A 20,317-nucleotide genomic window follows, 5' to 3' on the forward strand; every position below is an offset into this window, starting at 1 on the left:
AGATAGAGAGGCGTATACTGAGGACAACCACATGAACCAGGGCTGGAGGGAAGGAGGGGAACTAAAGAGTGTTCACTGGGTTGCAGTGGGGAATAATAGCGTGTAGGCCCAGGGAGCTCAGTTATAAAGGCCTCCGGTCAGCTGTGCTGGGTCTGGGCCGCCATTCTTGCCTCCTGGACATAAATCAACATGAAAGCTGGGCATGCTGGCGCACACCTATAATCCCAGTATGTGGGAGGCTGAGATAGGTAGATCACAGGTTCAAGGACAGCCTCAGCAATGCAGTGAGACTCTCACAACCTAGGGAGACCCTGTTCAATACATTAAAAAAAAAAAAGGAACAAGAAGGCCCAGGGTTTAGCTCAGTAGCAGAGCGCTTACCTGGCAGAGACGAGGTTCTGGATTTCATCACTGGCACAGCAAAAAAAACAAAGGATTGAAACCACACCTGTAATCCTCAGTACTTGGGAGGCAGATAGGAGACTGCAGGTTCGAGGCCAGCGAACGCTAACTTAGTGAAGGCCCTTTTCAGAATCCAAACGTCTGGGGATGTAGCTCAGAATTAGAATGCCCCGGAGTTCAGTCCCTAGTACCACGACGAAAAAAGAATGATTCATGTTTCTTTTTGTATTTCTCTAGAGTTCATCCATATGTGATTCTGGGGAAAGACACCTGTTTTGTGTGGTACTGGGGATTGAAGCCTCCAAACTATACCCAGCCCTATTTTATTTTTATTTATTTATTGTGATACTAGGGATAGGACCCAAGGGCATTCTACCTCCGAGCTACACCCCCGGTCCTATTTTTTATTATATATATATATTTGGGGGGGGTGGAACCCAAAGGCTTTCTACCTCCGGGCTATACTCCCAGACCTATTTTATATTTTATTTGGAAACAGGATCTCACTAAGTTTCTAAGAGCCTCACTAAGTAGCTGAGTCTGGCTTCAAACCTGTGTGATCCTCCTGTCTCAGCCTCCCAAGCGCGGGGATTACAAGCGTGTGCCATCACGCCTGGCTTATATTTTTTTGAAACAGTCTCACTGAGTTGCGAAGGCCTCACTAAGTAGCTGAGGCTGTCCACGAACCGCGATCTCTGGTCTCTGCCTCCCAAATGCTGGGATTACAGGTGTGCGCCATCACGCCCGGCTGTATTTTTCTTTTTTGAAACAGGATCTGGCTAGATTTATGAGAGTCTCACTACATTGCTGAGGTTGTCCTCAAGCCTGCAGTCCTCCTGTCTCAGCCTCCGAGTACTGGCATTACCAGCACACAGAACCATGCCCATGAAGGCACCACATTTGAACTGCCGTCTCAGTCTCATGCCAGGTGTGGTGGCGCACGCTTGTCATCCCCGCGCTTGGGAGGCGGAGACAGGAGGATTGCGCAGGTTCGAAGCCAGCCTCAGCTACTTAGTGAGGCTCTCTGCAACTTAGTGAGACCCTGTTTCCAAATAAAATATAAAATGGGTCTGGGAGTATAGCCCGGAGGTAGAAAGCCTCTGGGTTCCACCCCCAGTACCACCAAAAAAAAATAAAAAATAAAAAAATAAACTGCCGTCTCTCGGGGATCCTTACTGTACCTGAGGGATCGACGCTGGTCTGTCTTACAGGTCGAGAGAGTGTCCCCCCGGCGTCTTCCCTTGGGCGACCAGGACATCAGTGCTCTTGTGGCTTTCAGAGGAGTTCCGGTACGCACACCATGCCTCAGTGCCCCCCGCCATACAAGCCCTTGCTACGTGCCTCCGGGTGGTGCCAGGCTCTGTGCTGTGCACAGAGCCTCAGGGATGGCATAGGCCCGACCCACAGGCACTGTCACACTGGGGGAGGGGCTGTGGGGCCCAAACATCCCGTCTTTATCTAATGTGATAGGTGCCCTAAGGAAGCCAGGTAGGATGCAGTGGGGGCGCGCAGGCGCAGGCTCAAGTGGGCTGCGTGAGTGTCGCGTGTTCAGCACTCCCGGCCAGCGCACTGGCTCCCCACGGGCCCACCTTCCGCATTAGACCTGAAGTCCTCCAGGTGTGTCATTGAGGTGGACTTCAGGGCGGGGGGAGCGCGGTGGCAAAGCGCCTGTTTCCCACGTACGAGGCCTTGGGTTCAGTGCACAGCCGCCAAACAAAAGCAAGTCCAGTCCACCCATCAGCGCTAAGCCCAGCCTCTGGCCTCAGGTTTCTAGGTTCTTCAGGAGTAGGTGGGCAATACTGTCCAGGAGGGGTGTGATCCCACCTGCTCTAAAGCCCAGCTCCTCTCCAGATCTCCGAGTTGAAGAACCACCGCATCCTGCGGGCCCTGACAGCAGACGCTGACGGACGGGAAGCCGGTGGTGAGACCCGCGGGGCCCTGCTGGGCCGCGCCAGGCCTTCCAGGGCCCTCCTGTGTGCGGCACCGGGGACTGGACCCCAGGATTCCTTCCCCATTCAAGAATTCTTTCCTCGAGCTACAGTCCCAACCTTTTTCACTTTTTGTTTTAAGACAGGGTCTTGCTAGGTTACTGAGCGTCCCACTAAATTGCCTTGAACCTGTGATCCTCCTGTCTCTGCCTCCCCAAGTACCGAGATTACAGATGTGTACCACCATGGCCAGTGCCAAAAGGTTTTATATTAGAATACAAACTGGTACTGGGGATTGGAGCCAGGCTTGAACCTCTGAGCTACACCTCCAGCACTATTTTTTATTTTTTTTGGTGGGTCTGGGGATGGAACCCAAGGGCATTTTACCTCCGAGCTACAGCCCCTGCCCTATTTTTTATTCTCTTTATTTTGAAACTGGGTCTCACTGAGTTGCAGAGGGCCTCACTAAGTAGCTGAGGCTGTCCGCGAACCACGATCCTCCGGTCTCAGCCTCCCGAATGCTGGGATTACAAGCGTGCGCCACCACGCGCGGCTCCTATTTTATTTTTTATTTGAGGCCCTTATTAAGTTGCTGAGGCTGGCCAGGAACCTGCAATCTTCCTGTCTCAGCCTCCCAAACACTGGGATTAAAGGTGTGTGCCATCAAACCCAGATACAGCACATTTTTGTGCCCTATATATATAGTTTTTTTTGTACTGGGAATTAAACCCATAGGCATTCTACCACCAAGCTACATCCCAGCTCTTTTTATTTTTATTTATCTTATTTTCTGTAGTACTTACCTTTTTTTATTTTGCTTTGGTTTGGGGATTTTGGTGGTATTGGGGTTTGAACCCAGAAGCATTCAACCTCCTCCCTACAACCGCAGGCCTTTTCATTTTTGATTTGGAAACAGGATCTCACTAGGTTGCTAGAGTCCCGGCTCCATTGCCAAGGCTGCCCTGGAGCCTGGGATCCCCCTGCTCCGCCTCCCAGGGCTGGAGGTCACTGGCGGGCACCACCACACCAGGCCGTGCCAGATATTCTTAATCATAGTCAACAATTATCTTTTGTTTCAGCTTGCTCTTGCCTGATTTAAGGTAACAGGCTGACTAAGCACTGCTGTGCAGCTAGGAATAGATGGGAGGAAGACAGGCGAACTGAAGGAGGCAGTAAATTAAAAAGGAAAAGTTATAAACGCAGGCTGCGTTCACCAGCTATACACTATACACTTGTCCTTTGCCCTCGCACTCTTCTCTTGGTCCAGGGAAAATGGTCATCATGTCAGAATCATCTTGGGGGAGGCTGCCGGGCCCCAAGAGGACGGGGTGGAGCTCCTGCGCGCCTGGGCGCTGGGCGCAGGCTGGGCAGCAGTGGAGACGAGGGTCTCTGTGCTGAATACGCGCTCAGTTCTCACGCCCACGTGCCAGGGCGCCTGCTCCTGGCTTCCAGACTTGGCCGCAGTGGTTTGTGGGTGAGGGGGGACTGGGTGAAAGGGCAGGCTATCTTTTGCAGATGTCGAAAGGGTAAATGGAGGTGAGGGGTAAAGGCGGGCACTTCGGCCTCTTGATAAGCTCTCCCTGTGGAGGCCACGCTCTTCACCCTGTGGGCGCCCCATGGTCCAGCCTGTTGGAGGCAGCTTGCTTCCGAGGATCCAAGGTCAAATACCCTGGATTATTTGTTTCTGTTTTGTATTTTGGTGCTGAGCTACCCCCAGCCCTTTTAATTTTATGTTATTTTACGGGGTTTTTTTTTGTGTGTGTGTGGTACTGGAGATGGAATTCAGGGGCATTCTACCTCCCAGCCACACCCCCAGCCCTGTTTTTTATTCTTTATTCTGAAACAGGGTCTCACTGAGTTGCAGAGGGCCTCACTAAGTAGCTGAGGCTGTCTGCGAACCACGATCCTCCTGCCTCAGTGTCCCCAGTGCTGGGATTACAAGTGTGCACCACCACGCCTGGCTTCAAATATTCTTTTGAAGTTTTCTAGTTTGGAGGCCTCGAGCTCACAGACTCTGAGCCTTCGTGGAAGCCCTGCCTGGGCTGCGCGCTCTCCCAAGAGACTGGAGGGTTGCCTCATCCTCACAGCGCTCCCCTGAGGAGTTACAGATGGCTCAGGAATTTACCAAAGAAATACAGCTCCCACAGCGGGTGTGGTGGCGCACGCCTGGAATCTCAGTACTTGGGAGCCTGAGCCTGGAGAATCACAAGTTCGAGAACAGCCTCAGCAAGTAGTGAGACGCTCATCCACCTAGCGAGACCCTGCTTCAAAATAAAAATTAAGAGCCGGGCGTGGTGGCGCACGCTTATGATCCCAGCATTCAGGAGGCTGAGACAGGAGGATCACAGTTCAAGGACAGCCTCAGCTACTTAGTGAGGCCCTTGGCAACTCAGTGAGACCCTGTTTCAAAATAAAGAAAGAAAAAAATAGGGCTAGAGGTGTAGCTTGGTGCTAGAATGCCCCCAGGTTCCATCCTAAGTACCGCAAAATAGGGCTCGGGGTATAGCTCAGAGGTAGAATGCCCCTTGGTTCAATTTCCAATACAAAAATGAATGAATGAATGAATGAATGAATGAAGCTAGTAACTAGGCTCAGTGGTGTATGCCTCTAATCCTAGTACTTGGGAGGCTGAGATAGGAAGATCCCAGGTTCAAGACCAGCTTATGCAAGTTAGCAAGGCCTTTACCAACCTAGTGAAATCCCATTTCAAAATTAAAAAATAAGCCAGGTGTGGTGGCACCTAGTCACACCTGTAATCTTAGTACTTGGGAGGCTGAGACAAGAGGATCACAGGTTCGAGAACAGCCTCAGCAATTTAACAAGATCATGTTTCAACTTTAAAAAAATAAAAAGGGCTGAGGGTGTAGCTTAGAGGTAGACTGCTCCTGGGTTCAATCCCCAGTACCAAAAACTAAACTAATTAATTAAAAAATAAAATAAGCCAGGCGTGGTGGCGCACACTTGTAATCCCCGTGCTTGGGAGGCTGAGACAGGAGCAACACACGGGTTCGAAGCCAGCCTCAGCTACTTAGTGAGGCCCTCAGCAACTTAGTGAGACCCTGTTTCCAAATAAAGTATAAAATAGGTCTGGGAGTATAGCCCAGAGGTAGAAAAGCCCCTGGGTTCCACATATAAATTAATTATGCCTCTGGGTTCAAACCTTAGTATCACCCCCCCCCAATAAAAAGGACCTAGAGTATAGGTACTGTCTTAAGAGTGACTGGGTTAAAGAGGGTTTGGAAAAGCAGGAGGTGACGTCAGCTCCCGGCCCCCCATGGAGCGGGCAGGGAGGGGTCCGCAGGCCTGGGGCTGGCGGCCAAGGCCTCGTCTCAGGGGCGCTCCTCCTCCCCTTGGCAGTTGTGAGCGCAGAGGTGCTGAAAGCCCAAGAGGAATGGGAAGCTGTGGACGGCGTCCAGGCAGACTTGGGTGAGTACACACGCACGCACACACACACACACACACACACACACACACACACGCACACACACATACACACACACACACACACAAGCACACTTTTTAAAGGGATACTAGAGTTAAACCCAGGGGTATGCTACTTTTGAGTTACATTCCCTTTTACTTTAATTTATTTTGAAGCAGAGTCTAGCTGAGTTGCAGAGGGCCTCACCCAGTAGCTGAGGCTGGCTATGGACCTGCGACCTCCTATGTCAGCCTCCCAAGTACTGAGATTACAAACGTGCATCACCACGCCCTGCGTTACGCTGATTTTGAGCCGTGCTCCTATTTTATTTTATTTTATTTTGAAGCAGGGTCTAAGTTGCTGGACATCTCTCTAAGTTGCTGAGGCTGGCCTCAAACCTGCAGCCCTCCTGTCTCAGCCTCCTAAGCACTGGGATTAGAGGTGGCAGTACGCCTGGCTGTGTTGCTGTTTAAAGTTCATTCCCTATAGGCTATAACAAAGGACAGGGAGGAGAGCCCTCCATCGGCGTGAGAAGGGGCCCTAGAATCAAAGTAGCATGCTCCCCGTGGCCACCTACTTAGGCAGCAACCAGCTCCCTAAGCTGAGTGGGATGAGGGAGTCCTTGCCGGGCAGGCCTATCCCCTGCTCTCGCAGAGGCCAGCTAGGAAGATTCTCAGCAGCCGAGTCCAAAGGGAGTCAGCTGGCAAGCCAGATGCAGTGGCGCATGCTTGTGATCCCAGTACTTGGGAGGCTAAGACAAGAGGATCACAGATTCGAGGCCAACCTCAGCAACTTAGCAAGACTGTGTTTCAAAATTAAAAATAAAGCCGGGCATGGTGCACATATGTGATCCCAGCATTCGGGAGGCTGAGACCGGAGGATCGCGGTTCGCAGCCAGCCTCAGCTACTTAGTGAGGCCCTCTACAACTCAGTGAGACCCAGTTTCAAAATAAAGAATAAAAAAATAGGGCTGGGGGTGTAGCTCGAAGGTAGAATGCCCCCAGACCCACAATAAAATAAAATAAAATAGAAAATAGGTCTGAGAATATAGCCTGGAGGTAGAAAGCCCCTGGGTTCCACCCCCGGTATCACCAAAAAAAACAAGATTAAAAAATAGGGCTGGGGGTTACCTTGGAGGTGGAATGCCCATGGGGTCTATCCCCGTACCAACAACAGCCAGGCGTGGTGGCACAGGCTTGTAATCCCCGCGCTTGGGAGGTGGGGACAGGAGAATCACGCAGGTTCGAAGCCAGCCTCGCTGGCTTAGGAGACCCTATTTCCAAATAAAATATAAAATAGGTCTGGGAGTGTAGCCCGGAGGTAGAAGGGCTTCCAGGAACCCCAGTACCACCGAACAACAACAACAAAAATCCTCAAATGTCTTCCCTTTTGCCACAGGGAACCGAGCCAGCTCGAGCCAGTCTGGACAGCTCATCTCCTTCAGCGAGGCCCTGCAGCATTTCAGGACTGCGGACCTCTCCTCCTTCAAGGTAAGGCCAGAGGAGCTGGGCAGTGGCCACGCCTGTCATTTCAGTACGTGGGAGGCTGAGACAGGAGGATCGCAGGTGCAGAGCCAGCCTCAGCAGCCTGCCAAGACTCTCCGCAACCTAGCAAGACCCTGTTTCAAAAACAAAAAGTAAAAAGGGTTGAGGTGTAGCTTGGAGATAGAATGCCCATGGGTTCAATCCCCATAAACAAACCGTCTCAAGGAAGGATTCCATCCAGCCGGGCGTAGTGGGCACGCTGTGATCCCAGCATTCGGGAGGCTGAGACAGGAAGATGGCGGTTTGCAGACAGCCTCAGCTACTTAGTGAGGCCCTAACCATAACCTAATACCATTCGGGAGGTTGAGACAGGAGGATCTGGGTTCACAGACAGCCTCAGCTACTTAGTGAGACCCTTAGAAACTCAGTGAGACCCTGTTTCCAATTAAAAAATAAAAAATAGGGATGGGGTGTAGCCCAGAGGTAGAATGCCCCTGGGTTCCATCCCTAGTACTGCAAAAAAAAGAAAGAAAAAAAAAGCCGGGCGTGGTGGCGCACACTTGTCATCCCCGTGCTTGGAAGGCGGAGACAGGAGGATCGCGCAGGTTCGAAGCCAGCCTCGCTGGCTTAGGAGACCCTATTTCCAAATAAAAATATAAAATGGGTCTGGGAGTGTAGCCCGGAGGTAGAAGGGCTTCCAGGAACCCCAGTACCACCACACACAAAAAAAGGTAGTAGCTGTCTTTGATTCAATCTCCAGTACAAAAAATAAAAAGCAAAAAGCAAGCCAGCTGCCTAGGAGCTGAGCCGTCACAGCTGGATCCCGAGAGGAGCCAGGGACCAAACATCGACGAAAGATGGGGAGAGGCCCGGGGACAGGCCCGGCGCGGCGCCCGCACAGGCTGGGACAAGAGCACGGCAGGTCTGAGGACAGCCTCAGCAGTTTAGTGAGACCCTCTGCAGTGTCTCAAGACCGTGCTTCAGAATACAAAAATAAAAGTGACTGGGGGATAGAGCTCAGACGTAGAATGGCCCTCAGTTTAACCTCCAGTGCCAATTAATAAAGTTGGGATGTAGCTCAGAGATAGTGGCCCCTGGGATCAATTCCCAGTACCAAATTAATTTTTTTTTTTTTTTTTTTTGTGGTACTAGGGGTGGAACCCAGAGGCTTTCTACCTCCAGGCCATACTCGCAGACCTATTTTATAGTTTACTTGGAAACAGGGTCTCACTAAGCTGCTGAGAGCCTCACTAAGTAGCAGAGCCTGGCTTCGAACCTGTGCGATCCTCCGGTCTCAGCCTCCCAAGCACAGGGATTACAAGCGTGCGCCACCACACCCGGCCCCAAATAAAAAATTTAAAGAAAAAGTTAGAGGCAGCCCAGCTGGGAATCCTGGCCTGGCTTTTTTTGTTTTTGTTTTTGTTGTTTTTTTTTTTTTTTGGTGGTGATACTGGGGATTTAACCCAGGGACATTTTATCTCCAAGCTACACCCCAGCCCCATTTTATTTTTATTTTGAAACAGGGTCTTGCTAGGTTGGTAAGTCTCACTACTTGCTGAGGCTGTCCTCGAACCTGCAGTCCTCCTGTCTCAGCCTCCCAAGTACTGGGAATACAGGTGTGCACCGCCATGCCCGCTCCGGCCTGGCTTTTGTCTGGCTATCTGGAGGGTGCTGGGCACCTGCAGCGTCGGTGGGTGGGGGGTACCTAATCATGACAGCCAATGCAGGCCTGGCTGGCTGCGCCAGTGTCTGGGGCCGGCTCTTCCTCCTTCTTGGGTGGGTCCCGGGAGAAGGAGGCAGCTGCAAAGCAGCTCCTGCCCCCGCTCAGGGGGCTCACTGGCCTGAAGCTGATGGTCAGTTCAGGCAGGTGACCAGCCCCCCGCCCACTACCTGCACCTCCTCCCAGGAGAGGATCCAGCCAACCATCCGGAGGACCGGTCTGGCCGCCCTCCGGCACTGCCTCTTCGGGCCTCCAAAGCTCCATCAGGGCCTTCGGGAAGAACGGGACCTGGTCCTGACCATTGCGCAGTGTGAGTGCGCGGGGCACCCGCGGCGGGGTTCTGTCCCCGTCCCCCCCATCTCCCCAAGGCTGAGGCGAAGCCAGGCTCCCGCGCCTGCCAACTTGGTGGGTGGGAATGGGAGCTGGGCACAGCCAGCCCTCCCGTCCTCCGAGGGGCGCCCAGTCCTCCCCGGGTGGGGCCACCCGCTGAGTGTGGTGTGTTTGGGCAGGTGGCCTGGACAGCCAAGACCCGGTGCATGGCCGAGTCCTGCAGACCATCTACAAGAAGCTGACCGGCTCCAGGTTCGACTGCGCCCTCCACGGAGAGCACTGGGAGGACCTGGGCTTTCAGGGTAAGAGGGAGAGGCCATGTTTTCCTTTTCTGCCCCTGGGGCCAGGATGTGGGTGAAAGGTCAGGTCCGTTGTCCAGGACCTTGAGGCGGGGCGCACTAGGAGCGGTCCAGGAGGGCACAGGTGCGAAGGCCCAAAGGCCAAAGAGCAGCACCCCCCTCTGTGGGGTGACAGGAAGGAGCGGCAAGGGCTGTAATGAGGGGAGAGGTCACCGTGCCCGCAGGCAGCTGCAGGATGGTGACTCCGGCCAAGTCATCACAGGACTTGGGAGGCTGAGGCAGGAGGCTGAGACAGGAGGATTAAAGGTTCCAGGCCAGATTTGATAACTTATCAAGACCTTGTCTCAAAAATAAACAATAAAGCCGGGCGTGGTGGCACACGCTTGTAATCCCTGCGCTTGGGAGGCAGAGACAGGAGGGTCGCGCAGGCTCGAAGCCAGCCGCGTGTGCTGGCTTAGGAGACCCTGTTTCCAAATAAAAATGTAAAAATAGGTCTGGGAGTGTAGCCCGGAGGTAGAAGGGCTTCCAGGAACCCCAGTACCACAAAAATAAATAAATAAATAAATAAATAAAAAGGGTTGGGAAGCCAGGCGTGGTGGTACACACTTGTAATCCCAGTACTTGGGAGGCTGAGATGAAAGATTGCAGGTTCAAGGCCATCCTCAGCAAGTAGTGAGGCTCTCATCAACCTAGTGAGACACTGTTTCAAAATAAAAATAAGCCAGTCATGGTGACTCATGCTTATAATCCCAGCATTTGGGAGGCTGAGACAGGAAGATCGCAGTTTGCGGACAGCTTCAGCTACTTAGTGGGGCCCTTTGCAACTCAGTGAGACCTGTTTCAAAATAAAGAATTAAAAATAGGGTTGGGAGAGCCAGGCGTGGTTGCGCACACTTGTAACCCCAGCATTCGGAAGGCTGAGACTGGAGGATCGCGGTTCGCAGACAGCCTCAGCCATTTAGTGAGACCCTCCGCAACTTAGTGAGACCCTGTTTCAAAATAAAGAATAAAAAATAGTACAGGAGGTGGAGCTCAGAGGTCGAATGCCCCTGGGTTCCATTCACAAACCCGCAAAAAAAAAAAAAAAAAATAGGACTGGGGGTGTAACTTGGAGGTAGAATGCCCCTGGGTTTCATCCTCAGTACTGCAAAAATAATTTAAAAAAAATAACGGCTGGACGTGGTGGCGCACACTTGTAATCCCCACGCTTGGGAGGCTGAGACAGGAGGATCGCACAGGTTCGAAGCCAGCCTCAGCTACTTAGTGAGGCTCTCAGCAACTTAGTGAGACCCTGTTTCCAAATAAAATATAAAATAGGTCTGGGAGTATAGCCCGGAGGTAGAAGGCCCCTGGGTTCTACTCCCAGTACCACCACCAAAAATTAAAAAAAATAAAAAGTAGGGATGGGGGTGTAGCTCGGAGGTAGAATGCACTGTGTTTTACCCCCAGGACAAAAAAGTAAAATGCCCCTGAGTTAGATCCCGAGTCCAGTGTCCAGGCAGCCTCCCACACCAATTCCCTGCAGCAGGAGGGAGCAGCCCAGGAGCTTCTGGGCACCGTGCCCATTGCTCCCGGCTTCTGCCGCAGGTGCCAACCCCGCCACAGACCTGAGAGGGGCCGGCTTCCTGGCCCTGCTGCACCTGCTGTACCTGGTGATGGACTCCAAGACCTTGCTGCTGGCCCAGGAGATCTTCCGTCTGTCTCAGCACCACATCCAGGTGGGGCTCCGGTGGGAAGCCAAGCGCGGACCGAGCAGGAGGGCTCGGGATGGAGGCGGCCCTCGATCCGCCTGTCTGACCCGCGAGGGAGTCTGAGCACCTCCACCGCTCAGCCGTGGGCCTGAGCCTGTGACTTGGCAACTTAGAGCTTGTTTCCTCTTGTGCGGCGTGGGGGTCACGGAGACTCTCGCTGGCTGGCTGGGACGTTAGAGGGAGAATACCCAAGCGCGCAGGCTCACGGGAGGCTCAGCCTCTGCCCCCCTGGAGAAGACCCTCCCGCACCGCGGCCTGGAGGGAGAGCGCCACCCTTCCGCTTCCCTGGACTCCTGCCAGGCCAGAGCAGGCTTCAGCAGCCCTGCCTCATCCAGACCTGCCTCCTGGGGTGGGTCTGAGGGTTCCCCAAGTAGGAAAAGGGGACAGTCCCCCCTTTTAGTAAACAGATTCGCCCCGCTTGCTTCCCTTCGTCCAGCCCAGACGGGGCCTGGACTCATTCGCTCTGAGCGAAGGCTCGTCCAGCTCCTGGCTGGTAGAACAGACTCAGTTCCTTCCAGCAGAGATGAGGCGGTAGTCCTTTTGGGGAGAGAGGGCACTGGGGATCTACCCAGAGCATCCTGACTTCAAACTACACCCCCAGCCCTGTATTTATTTGTTTGTTTATTTATTTATTTATTTTTGTGTGTGGTACTAGGGATTAAACCCAGGGGCATTCTACTTCTGAGCTATACCCCCAGCCCTGTTTTATTTTCATATTTTGAAACATGATCTCACAAGCCAGGTGTGGTCGCACATGTTTGTAATCCCAGTAGGTGAGAGACTGAGATAGGAGGATTTCAGGTTCGGAGCCAGCCTCAGCAACATGAGGCCCTTTGCAATTTAGTGAGACCTTGTTTCAAAATATAAAAAAACAAGCCGGGCGTGGGGGCGCACGCGTGTAATCCCAGCATTCCGGAGCCTGAGACCAGAAGATCACGGTTCACGAACAGCCTCAGCTACTTAGTGAGGGCCTCTGCAACTCAGTGAGACCCTGTTTCAAAATAAAGATAAAAAATAGGGCAGGAGTGTAGCTCAGAGGTCAAATGCCCCTGGGTTCCATCACCAGGCCCGCAAAAATAAATAAATAATTAAATAAATAAAACAAAATACTGCTGACGGTTAGCTCAAAGGTAGAATATACCTGGGTTCAATTCCCAGTACTGCAGAAAGATGAAAAAAGAAAGAAAGAAAGAAAGAAAGAAAGAAAGAAAGAAAGAAAGAAAGGAAGGAAGAAAGAGGGTCTCAATTGCAGAGGGTCTTACTAAATTGCTGAGGCTAGCCTCAAACCTCAAACCTGTGATCCTCCTGTCTCAGCCTCCCAAGTACTGGGATTACAGGCGCACACCAAAGCACCTGGCTAAGACAATAATACTTAATACCTAAGTACAAAGTGGCAAATGCTAAGAAACAGGGCCAAGTAGGGAGGGCGAGGAGCCTGGGAGCAGGGGTCATAGCGTGTTATGGGGTCTGAGCAGCTCTGTGGGAGGGAGGCCAAGCCTTGAGCTGAGTGGGAAATTAGCCGAGCTGATGCCTGGGGGAAGAATATTCCAGGCAGAAGAAGTAGGGCAAAGGTGCAGGAGGGAGTGTCTGGCACGACCAGGGGTGGCAGGAGGCCGGGGGAGTGTAAGGACACGGGAGCGTCCCCTGGCCGGGGGCAGAGCAGAGCTCCCAGCAGCTCAGTGCAGTGAGCCAACTTCCGCTGTGTGCGCATGTGCGTTTACTGGGTCTTGAACCCAACGGCATCCTCCTGCTGCGCTAACCCCAGCCCATTTTATTTTTATTTTGGAACAGGGTCTTGCTAGGTTGTGAGTCTCACTACTTGTTGAGGCTGTCCTCGAACCCGTGAGCCTGCTGCCTCAGCCTCCCAAGTACTGGAATTATAGGTGTGCGCCACCACACCCAGCCACCAACTTAAATTTTGGTAATGGCTCTTACCAGCTGCTAAATTAAGTATAGTTTTTAAGCCGTACATGGTGGCACAAGCCTGTCATCTCAGTACTGGGGAGGCTGAGACCGGAAGATTGCAGGTTCGCAGCCAGCCCTAGCAACTTAGCAAGATTCTGTTTCAAAATAAAATAGGTCTGGGCGTGTAAAACACCCCTGGGTTCAATCCCCAGTGCCACAAAGTACATAAATAAATCAAGACACTGGGGTGAGACTGCCAGGGAGATATGTGTAGCCTGACCCACTCCAGCTTTAAGTGGACAGGAGACAGGAGGGGAAGGAAGCCAGGCGAGTGCAAAGTTCCGGAAGGCACGCGGAGAGCGCCTGCGGGCAGCCTTGAAACCTCTGCGCGGGGCACCGGCCCAGGCGAGGAGCAGGCCAAGTCCGGCCAGGTCTGCCCGGACGTGACGGGCAGTATGGTCAGTGGGCATTTGAGACAGAGCTCTTAATTTCGTTCCTTTTGGGACAGGAGGATGAGAGAGAACCTAGAGATCCAGGGTCATTTTAGCTCTGAGCTATGCTCCCATCACTTTTTCTTTTTTATTTATTTTACTTATTATTATTATTATTATTATTATTATTATTATTATTATTATGGTACTGGGGATAGAACCCAGGGATCTTTTACCCCCGGGCTACACTCCCAGACCTATTTTATATTTTTATTTGGAAACAGGGTCTCTTAAGCCAGCACGGCTGGCTTTGAACCTGCGCGATCCTCCTGTCTCCGCCTCCCAAGCACAGGGATTACAAGTGTGTGCAACCACGCCTGGCTTTTTTCTTTTGAAACAGGGTCTCGGTACATTGTTTGAGGGCCTTGCTGAGTTTCTGAGACTGGTCTCAAACCTGTGATCCTCCAGTCTCAGTCTCTTAAGTACAGGCATTACAGGGCCTCGCCACCACTCCCAACTTTTGATTGATTGATTGATTTTGTGGTACTTGGATGGAGTCCAAGGGCATTTGACCTCTGAGCTACATACCCAGCCTTTTTTTTTTTTTTTTTTTTTTTTTTTGCGGTAATAGAGATGAAACACAGGGGCATTCTATCTTCGAGTTACACCCCCAGCCCTATTTTTTATTCTTTATTTTGAAACAGGGTCTCACTGAGTTACGGAGGACCTCACTAGGGAGCTGAGGCTGTCTGCAAACCCAGATCCTTCTGTTTCAGCCTCCCAAATGCTGGGATTACAAGCATGCAACACCATGCCTGGCTTTCTATTTTTATTCTTTATTTTGAAACGGTCTCACTGAGTTGCAAAAGGCCTCACCAAGTAGCTGAGGCTGTCCAAGAACTGCAATCCTCCTATCTCAGCCTCCCAAATGCTGGGATTACAAGCATGTGCCCCATGCCCGGCTTTCTATTTTTATTCTTTATTTTGAAACAGGGTCTCACTGAGTTGCAAAACGCCTCACTAAGTAGCTGAGGCTGGCCAAGAACTGCAATCCTCCTATCTCAGCCTCCCAAATGCTGGGATTATAAGCATGCGCCACCACGCCCAGCCCGGCTTTATATTTTTGTATATTTATAAATATACAGAAAATTTGCAAGTGGGTAGTATCATCTGAAAACATGCAGCCCAGAGCTGGAGGCCTGTGGGAGGGGTTGGGGATGGTCTGATCACAGCAGGAAGATCTCGCCCACTGCCAAGCCCATGAGGGGAGGGCTTTGGGAGAAGAGCCATCTGCACATGTGACAGCGTGACATTGCCCCCGACAGACAGCCAGGGCCGCAGGCTGCTGACTCCACGTCGGAGCATTCTCTGGCTACGCGGCGTTACTACCGTGCCAAGGTTACTGCACGCTGACCACCACCGTGGTGCCAGGACAGTGGCAGCGTTTCAGAAGCTGGGGAAAGTGAGAGATGGGGACAGGCGGGGCGCAGTGACACAGCCTCCAACCCCAGTCCTAGGATGCCAAGAGAGGAGGAGCGCAGGTTTGAGGTTAGTCTCAGGAACTTAGCGACACCCTCAGTAATTTAACTAGACACTTTCAAAATAAAAAGTGCAAGCTGGACGTGGTGGCGCACGCTTGTAATCCCAGTAATCAGGAGGCCGAGACAGGGAAATTGTAGGTTTGCAGCCAGCCTCAGCTACTTCGTGAGGCCCTCTGCACCTTAGTGAGACCTGGTTCCAAAATAAAGAATAAGAAATAGGAAGCCAGGCGTGGTGGCGCACGCTTGTAATCCCTGCGCTTGGGAGGCTGAGACAGGAGGATCACGCAGGTTCGAAGCCAGCCTCAGCTACTTAGTGAGGCTCTAAGCAACTCAGTGAGACCCTGTCTCAAAATAAAGAATAAGAAATAGGGCAGGGGATGTAGCTTGGAGGTAGAATGCCTCTGGGTTCCATATCCAGACCTGCAAAAAATAAATAAATAAAAATAAACAAAGCCGGGCGTGGTGGCGCACGCTCGTAATCCCAGCATTTGGGAGGCTGAGACTGAAGGATCGTGGTTTGAGAACAGCCTCAGCTACTTAGTGAGGCCCTCCGCAACTCAGTGAGACCCGGTTTCAAAATAAAGAATAAAAAATAGGGCAGGGGGTATAGCTCGGAAGTCGAATGCTTCTGGGCCCCATCCCCAGACCCATAAATAAATAAATAAGTTAATTTAATTAATTAATTTTTAAAAGGCTGAGGGTGTATCTCAGAGGTAGACTGCTGGTGGGTTCAGTCCCCAGTATCACAAAACAATTTAACAGCAATAATAACCGCAGGCAAAGCTAGTCACGGCGATTGCGTGGCACACTAATCCCAGTCCTTAGGAGGCTGAGACAAGATGATTGTAGGTTCATGGCCAGACTCAGCTACTTAGGCTCCCTGCAACTCAGGGAGACCCTGTTCCAAAAAAAAGAATAAAAAGTAGGGCTGGGGGTGTGGCTTATAGGTAGAATGCCCCTGGGTTCCATCCCCAGGACCAAAAAATAAATAACTGCAGGCAGAGCTCTGGTTGCTGTGCCTCGGATGGCACCTGGTCCCCGAGTGCGGCGTCCTCACACGTGTGGAAGGTTAGGGGGAACGGGGGTGCGGGAGCTGCCGCGGGCCTGCGCTGGCCCGGCCTTGGGACGGAGGCGGACTGAACACGCGGGCTGACCGAGGCCGCTCTGTTCTAGCAATTTCCTTTCTGCTTGATGTCTGTGAACATCACCCGCATCGCCATCCAGGCCCTGAGGGAGGAGTGTCTCTCCAGGTGAGTCCGCCGCGCAGCCTCTGCGGCTCCTCGGCCGGCTTCCCCGGGCTCCCGGGACCAGTCTCCCACCAGCTCCCCAGCCTGGCCAGGTGCGAGGCTGCGGGGACGGAGAGGGTCTGAGCTGCCTCCTCTGGGGACCGGAGCGGGCGCAGGAGGACACCCAGCTGGCAGCCCCTGCGGCTGAGCGTCAGCACGCTCGTCCCGTAGGGAGTGTAATCGGCAGCAAAAGGTCATCCCCGTGGTGAACAGCTTCTACGCCGCCACCTTCCTCCGCCTGGCGCACGTGTGGAGGACCCAGCAGAAGACCATCTCGGACTCGGGCTTCGTGCTCAAAGGTGCGCTCGCTCTCCCGCGAGGCCCAGATCCAGGCCCCGGTGGCTGCTGGGTCGTTCTGGGCAGCGGTTCCCTCTGCCAACCCCCACCAGCCCACCCTCTGGAGCCCCCTTCTCCCTCTCTGCTACTGCTCCCCTCCGCTCTGGCTGTATGCTGCTTTTCTTTTTTTGAGGGTCTAGGGATGGAACCCAGAGGCATTCCACCTCCGAGCTACACCCTCAGCCCTATTTTTTATTCTATATTTTGAAACAGGGTCTCACTGAGTTGCAGAGGGCCTAAGTAACTGCAGCTCTCCACGAACTGCGATCCTCCGGTCGGTCTCAGCCTCCCAAACGCGGGGATCACAAGCGTGCGCCACCACGCCCGGCTTCTATTCTTTATTTTGAAACAGGGTCGCACTGAGTTGTGAAGGGCCTCACTACATAGCTGAGGCTGTCTGCGAACCGTGATCTTCCCGTCTCAGCCTGCGGAATGCTGGGATTACAAGCGTGCGCCACTATGCTTGGCCCCCTGTTTTTTATTCTTTATTTTAAAACAGGGTCTCGCTGAGTTCCAAAAGGTCTCACTCAGTAGCTGAGGCTGCCTGCGAACCGCAGTCCTCCTGTCTCAGCCTCCCGAATGCGGGGATCACAAGCGCGCGCCCCCACGCCCGGCTGCCCTGGCTGTGTAATTCTGATAGTCATGATTTCTGAATCAAAAGCAACCTGTGAGCGGGGTGTGGTGGCGCACACTTGTGATCCCAGTATTTGAGAGGCTGAGACAGGAGGATTGCAGGTTTGTCCCAGCCTCAGCTACTTAATGAGGCCCTCTGCAATTTAGTGAGACTTTGTTTCAAAAATAAAGAATAAAAAGTAGAGCTGGGGGTGAAGCTAAGAGGTAGAATGCCTCTGGGTTCCATCCCCAGTACCACACCGCAAAAAAATTTAAAAAAAGCAACCCGTGGCCAGACATGGAGGCATACTTGAGAGGCGGAGACAGGAGGACCACAGGTTCACCGCCAGCCTCAACTACTTGTGAGGCCCTCTGCAACTCAGTGGGATTCTGTTTCAAAATAAGGAATAAAAAGTCATGCTGTGGGTGGAGCTTTGAGGTAGGATGCCCTTGGGTTCAGTCCCCAGTACCACACACACACACACACACACACACACACACACACACAGAAGCTGGGGTCCCACAATTAAACTGCCTCTTCCAGGTTGAGACCAGCCTGGCCAAGGTAGCGTCCGCACTGCGTGGCTGTCTGTATCCTCAGTCCTCTGGTGGACTCTCCATCCCCCGTGGCCCTCCCACCCTGTCTCCTGAGCCCAGGGTCTGGGTGCTAGCTAGTGCTGGCAGGCCTGAGACCCTGCCTGTGGTGCTGTCCAAAGCCCTGACTCAGTCCTTTCTGCTCCAGACTTGGAAGTGTTGGCCAAGAAGAGCCCACGGCGGCTGCTCAAGACCCTGGAGCTGTACCTGGCGCGAGTGTCAAAGGGACAGGCCTCGCTGTTGGGGGTACAGACGCGCCCCGGGCCACCAGCCCCCTGCCCCAAGGACCTCACCTTCACTGGCGTGTGTGACCTGCAGCCGCCCTCGTCCAAGGGTGCGTGCCTGATCTGACAGGTGGAGGCAGGCTGACAGAGGAGGCCTGGAGTCAGTGCCCCGGCAGCCGTGCCCACTCCAGCCTCACCTGAGGCTGGAACGCTCCTGAGCGCCCACCTGCAGGAGACCTGGGGAGGTACGCTATGGCCCTGTCCCCACAGACCCGCCTCTGGAGCCTGGTCAAGCTCCCGCTGGGCTCGCCCTCCAGGCGAGGGGCCAGGGGCGCCCATCCAGACATGCCACGTGCCCACAGCACAGGGGGTTCCCACGTGGAAGTAACCAGAACTCTCAGGGGCCTGCGATCAGAATTAAGGGGAAGGACAGTGGTGGCTGCGGCCAGCAGGGGGCAGCAGGGAGCGAGGAAGCCTCCCTCTCCTCCAGCCACAGGCCTGTGGGGCCTGGGCTTCCGGGATTGAAGGTAGGCCCTTCCTCCTCCCCGTGCCTTCCTCCGTCGTTGATGATCTAGAATTGGGCATGGGTTGGGCAGCTCCGTGGCTGCCCCCTCCACATGGCCCTCGAGCCGGGGCCTGGTGCGCTGGGGCCTGCGGAATCCCACGCACACTAGCAGCTTTAGAATAAAGGAATTGTTGTACTGTAAGGGTCTCCAGTGGTTTCTTCCCAGGCCATCTTGCAGGCCTCCCTGTGACCCTGCTGTCCAGGCCTGCCCGGAGGGAGCGGACCCACAGCATGCAGGGCCTCGGAAAAGGGGCAAGAAGCCGCAGGGTCTGCAAGCTGTGGCCAGTGCCCGTGGTGCCCCCATGCTGGGGATCGAGCCCAGGGGCATTCTATGCACTAGCTGCACCCCAGCCCTTCGTGAATTTTTAAAATTTTAGCAGGGCATGGTGGCAAATTTTTGTAATCCCACTACTTGGGAGGCCGAGACAGGAGGATTGCAGGTTCACGGCCAGACTCAGTAACTTGTGAGGCCCTCTACAACTTAGTAAGAGCCTGTTCCAAAATAGAGAATAAAAATGGGGCTGGGGTATAACTCAGAGGTAGAATGCCCTTGGGCTTGATCCCCAGTTCTGAAAAAAAATTGGGCTGAAGGTGCAGCTCGGAAGTAGAACGCCCCTGGGTTCAGACCCCAGTACTGGGAAAGAAAGAAAGAAAGAAAAAGATTATTACAGAGTGCCCAGCAGGGCCTGGCGGCTCACACTTGTAAACCCAGTATTTGGAACGCTGTGATGGGAAGATCACAGGTTCGAAGCCAGCCTTGGTAACTTAGCAAGGTTCTCAACAACCTAGTGAGTCACTGTTTCCAAATAAGAAATAAAATCAGACTGAGGGCATAGTGGAGGTGGAATGCCTCTGGCTCAACCCCCAGTATCAGTATATATATTAGTGCTCAAGCCTCTGACCTGCCTACAGTAGCGTCTTAGAATTTGTCCTTTTTTTGGTCCTAGGAATTGAACCCGGGAGGGTTGATTCACATTTATGTGGAATCAAAGAATCCAGTATTTGAGCTCAGAGGCCACAGGGCAGATGCTCGAGGGCGGCCCCGAGGCCTCTCCCAGCTTGCCCAGGGTCTCGGATCTTGGCCATCCCTCCAGATCCAGAACAGAGCTGCTCTTCCTGGTGGCTCCCTTCTCCTGGCTACTAGGCCTCCACCCTCCCTCACCTCCCCGTCCTCCTCACCCTCTACTCGGGGTTGACTCAGGGACAGTTCACCTCCGAGCTTCACCCCCAGCCCTATTTCATTTTCTATTTTACCTTGAAACAGGGTCTCACTGAGTTGCTGAGAGGCTTACTAAGTAGCTGAGGCTGTCCTTGAACCTGCGATCCTCTTGTCTCAGCCTCCCAAGTCCTGGGATTATAAGCATGCACCACCATGCCTGGCTCTGGCTCCCGTTTATTTATTTGTTTTGCAGTTATTTATTTATTTTGTGGTACTGGGGATTGAACCCAGGGAGTCTACTTCTGACCTGTACCCCAGATCTATTTTTT

At 53.1% G+C, this 20,317-nt stretch overlaps 1 protein-coding gene across 1 annotated transcript in view; it reads left to right on the top strand.

Moving 5' to 3' along the window:
- The window catches only part of ELMOD3 (ELMO domain containing 3), a gene marked incomplete at both ends in the record, with an annotated part of 21,276 nt that extends 2,885 nt beyond the window's left edge, over positions 1–18,391 (top strand). Inside the window, 10 exons of the mRNA XM_080711426.1 lie at positions 1,614–1,691; positions 2,254–2,323; positions 5,688–5,756; positions 7,150–7,241; positions 9,142–9,265; positions 9,465–9,587; positions 11,172–11,302; positions 16,386–16,462; positions 16,670–16,797; positions 18,189–18,391. Coding sequence (XP_080567552.1) covers positions 1,614–1,691; positions 2,254–2,323; positions 5,688–5,756; positions 7,150–7,241; positions 9,142–9,265; positions 9,465–9,587; positions 11,172–11,302; positions 16,386–16,462; positions 16,670–16,797; positions 18,189–18,391 — 1,095 coding nt within the window. The remainder of the gene's footprint in view (positions 1–1,613; positions 1,692–2,253; positions 2,324–5,687; positions 5,757–7,149; positions 7,242–9,141; positions 9,266–9,464; positions 9,588–11,171; positions 11,303–16,385; positions 16,463–16,669; positions 16,798–18,188) is intronic.
- Positions 18,392–20,317: the final 1,926 nt, after the last annotated feature.

Source organism: Muscardinus avellanarius (assembly GCF_963383645.1).
Source record: "Muscardinus avellanarius genome assembly, chromosome: 15".
Lineage (NCBI taxonomy): Eukaryota > Metazoa > Chordata > Mammalia > Rodentia > Gliridae > Muscardinus > Muscardinus avellanarius.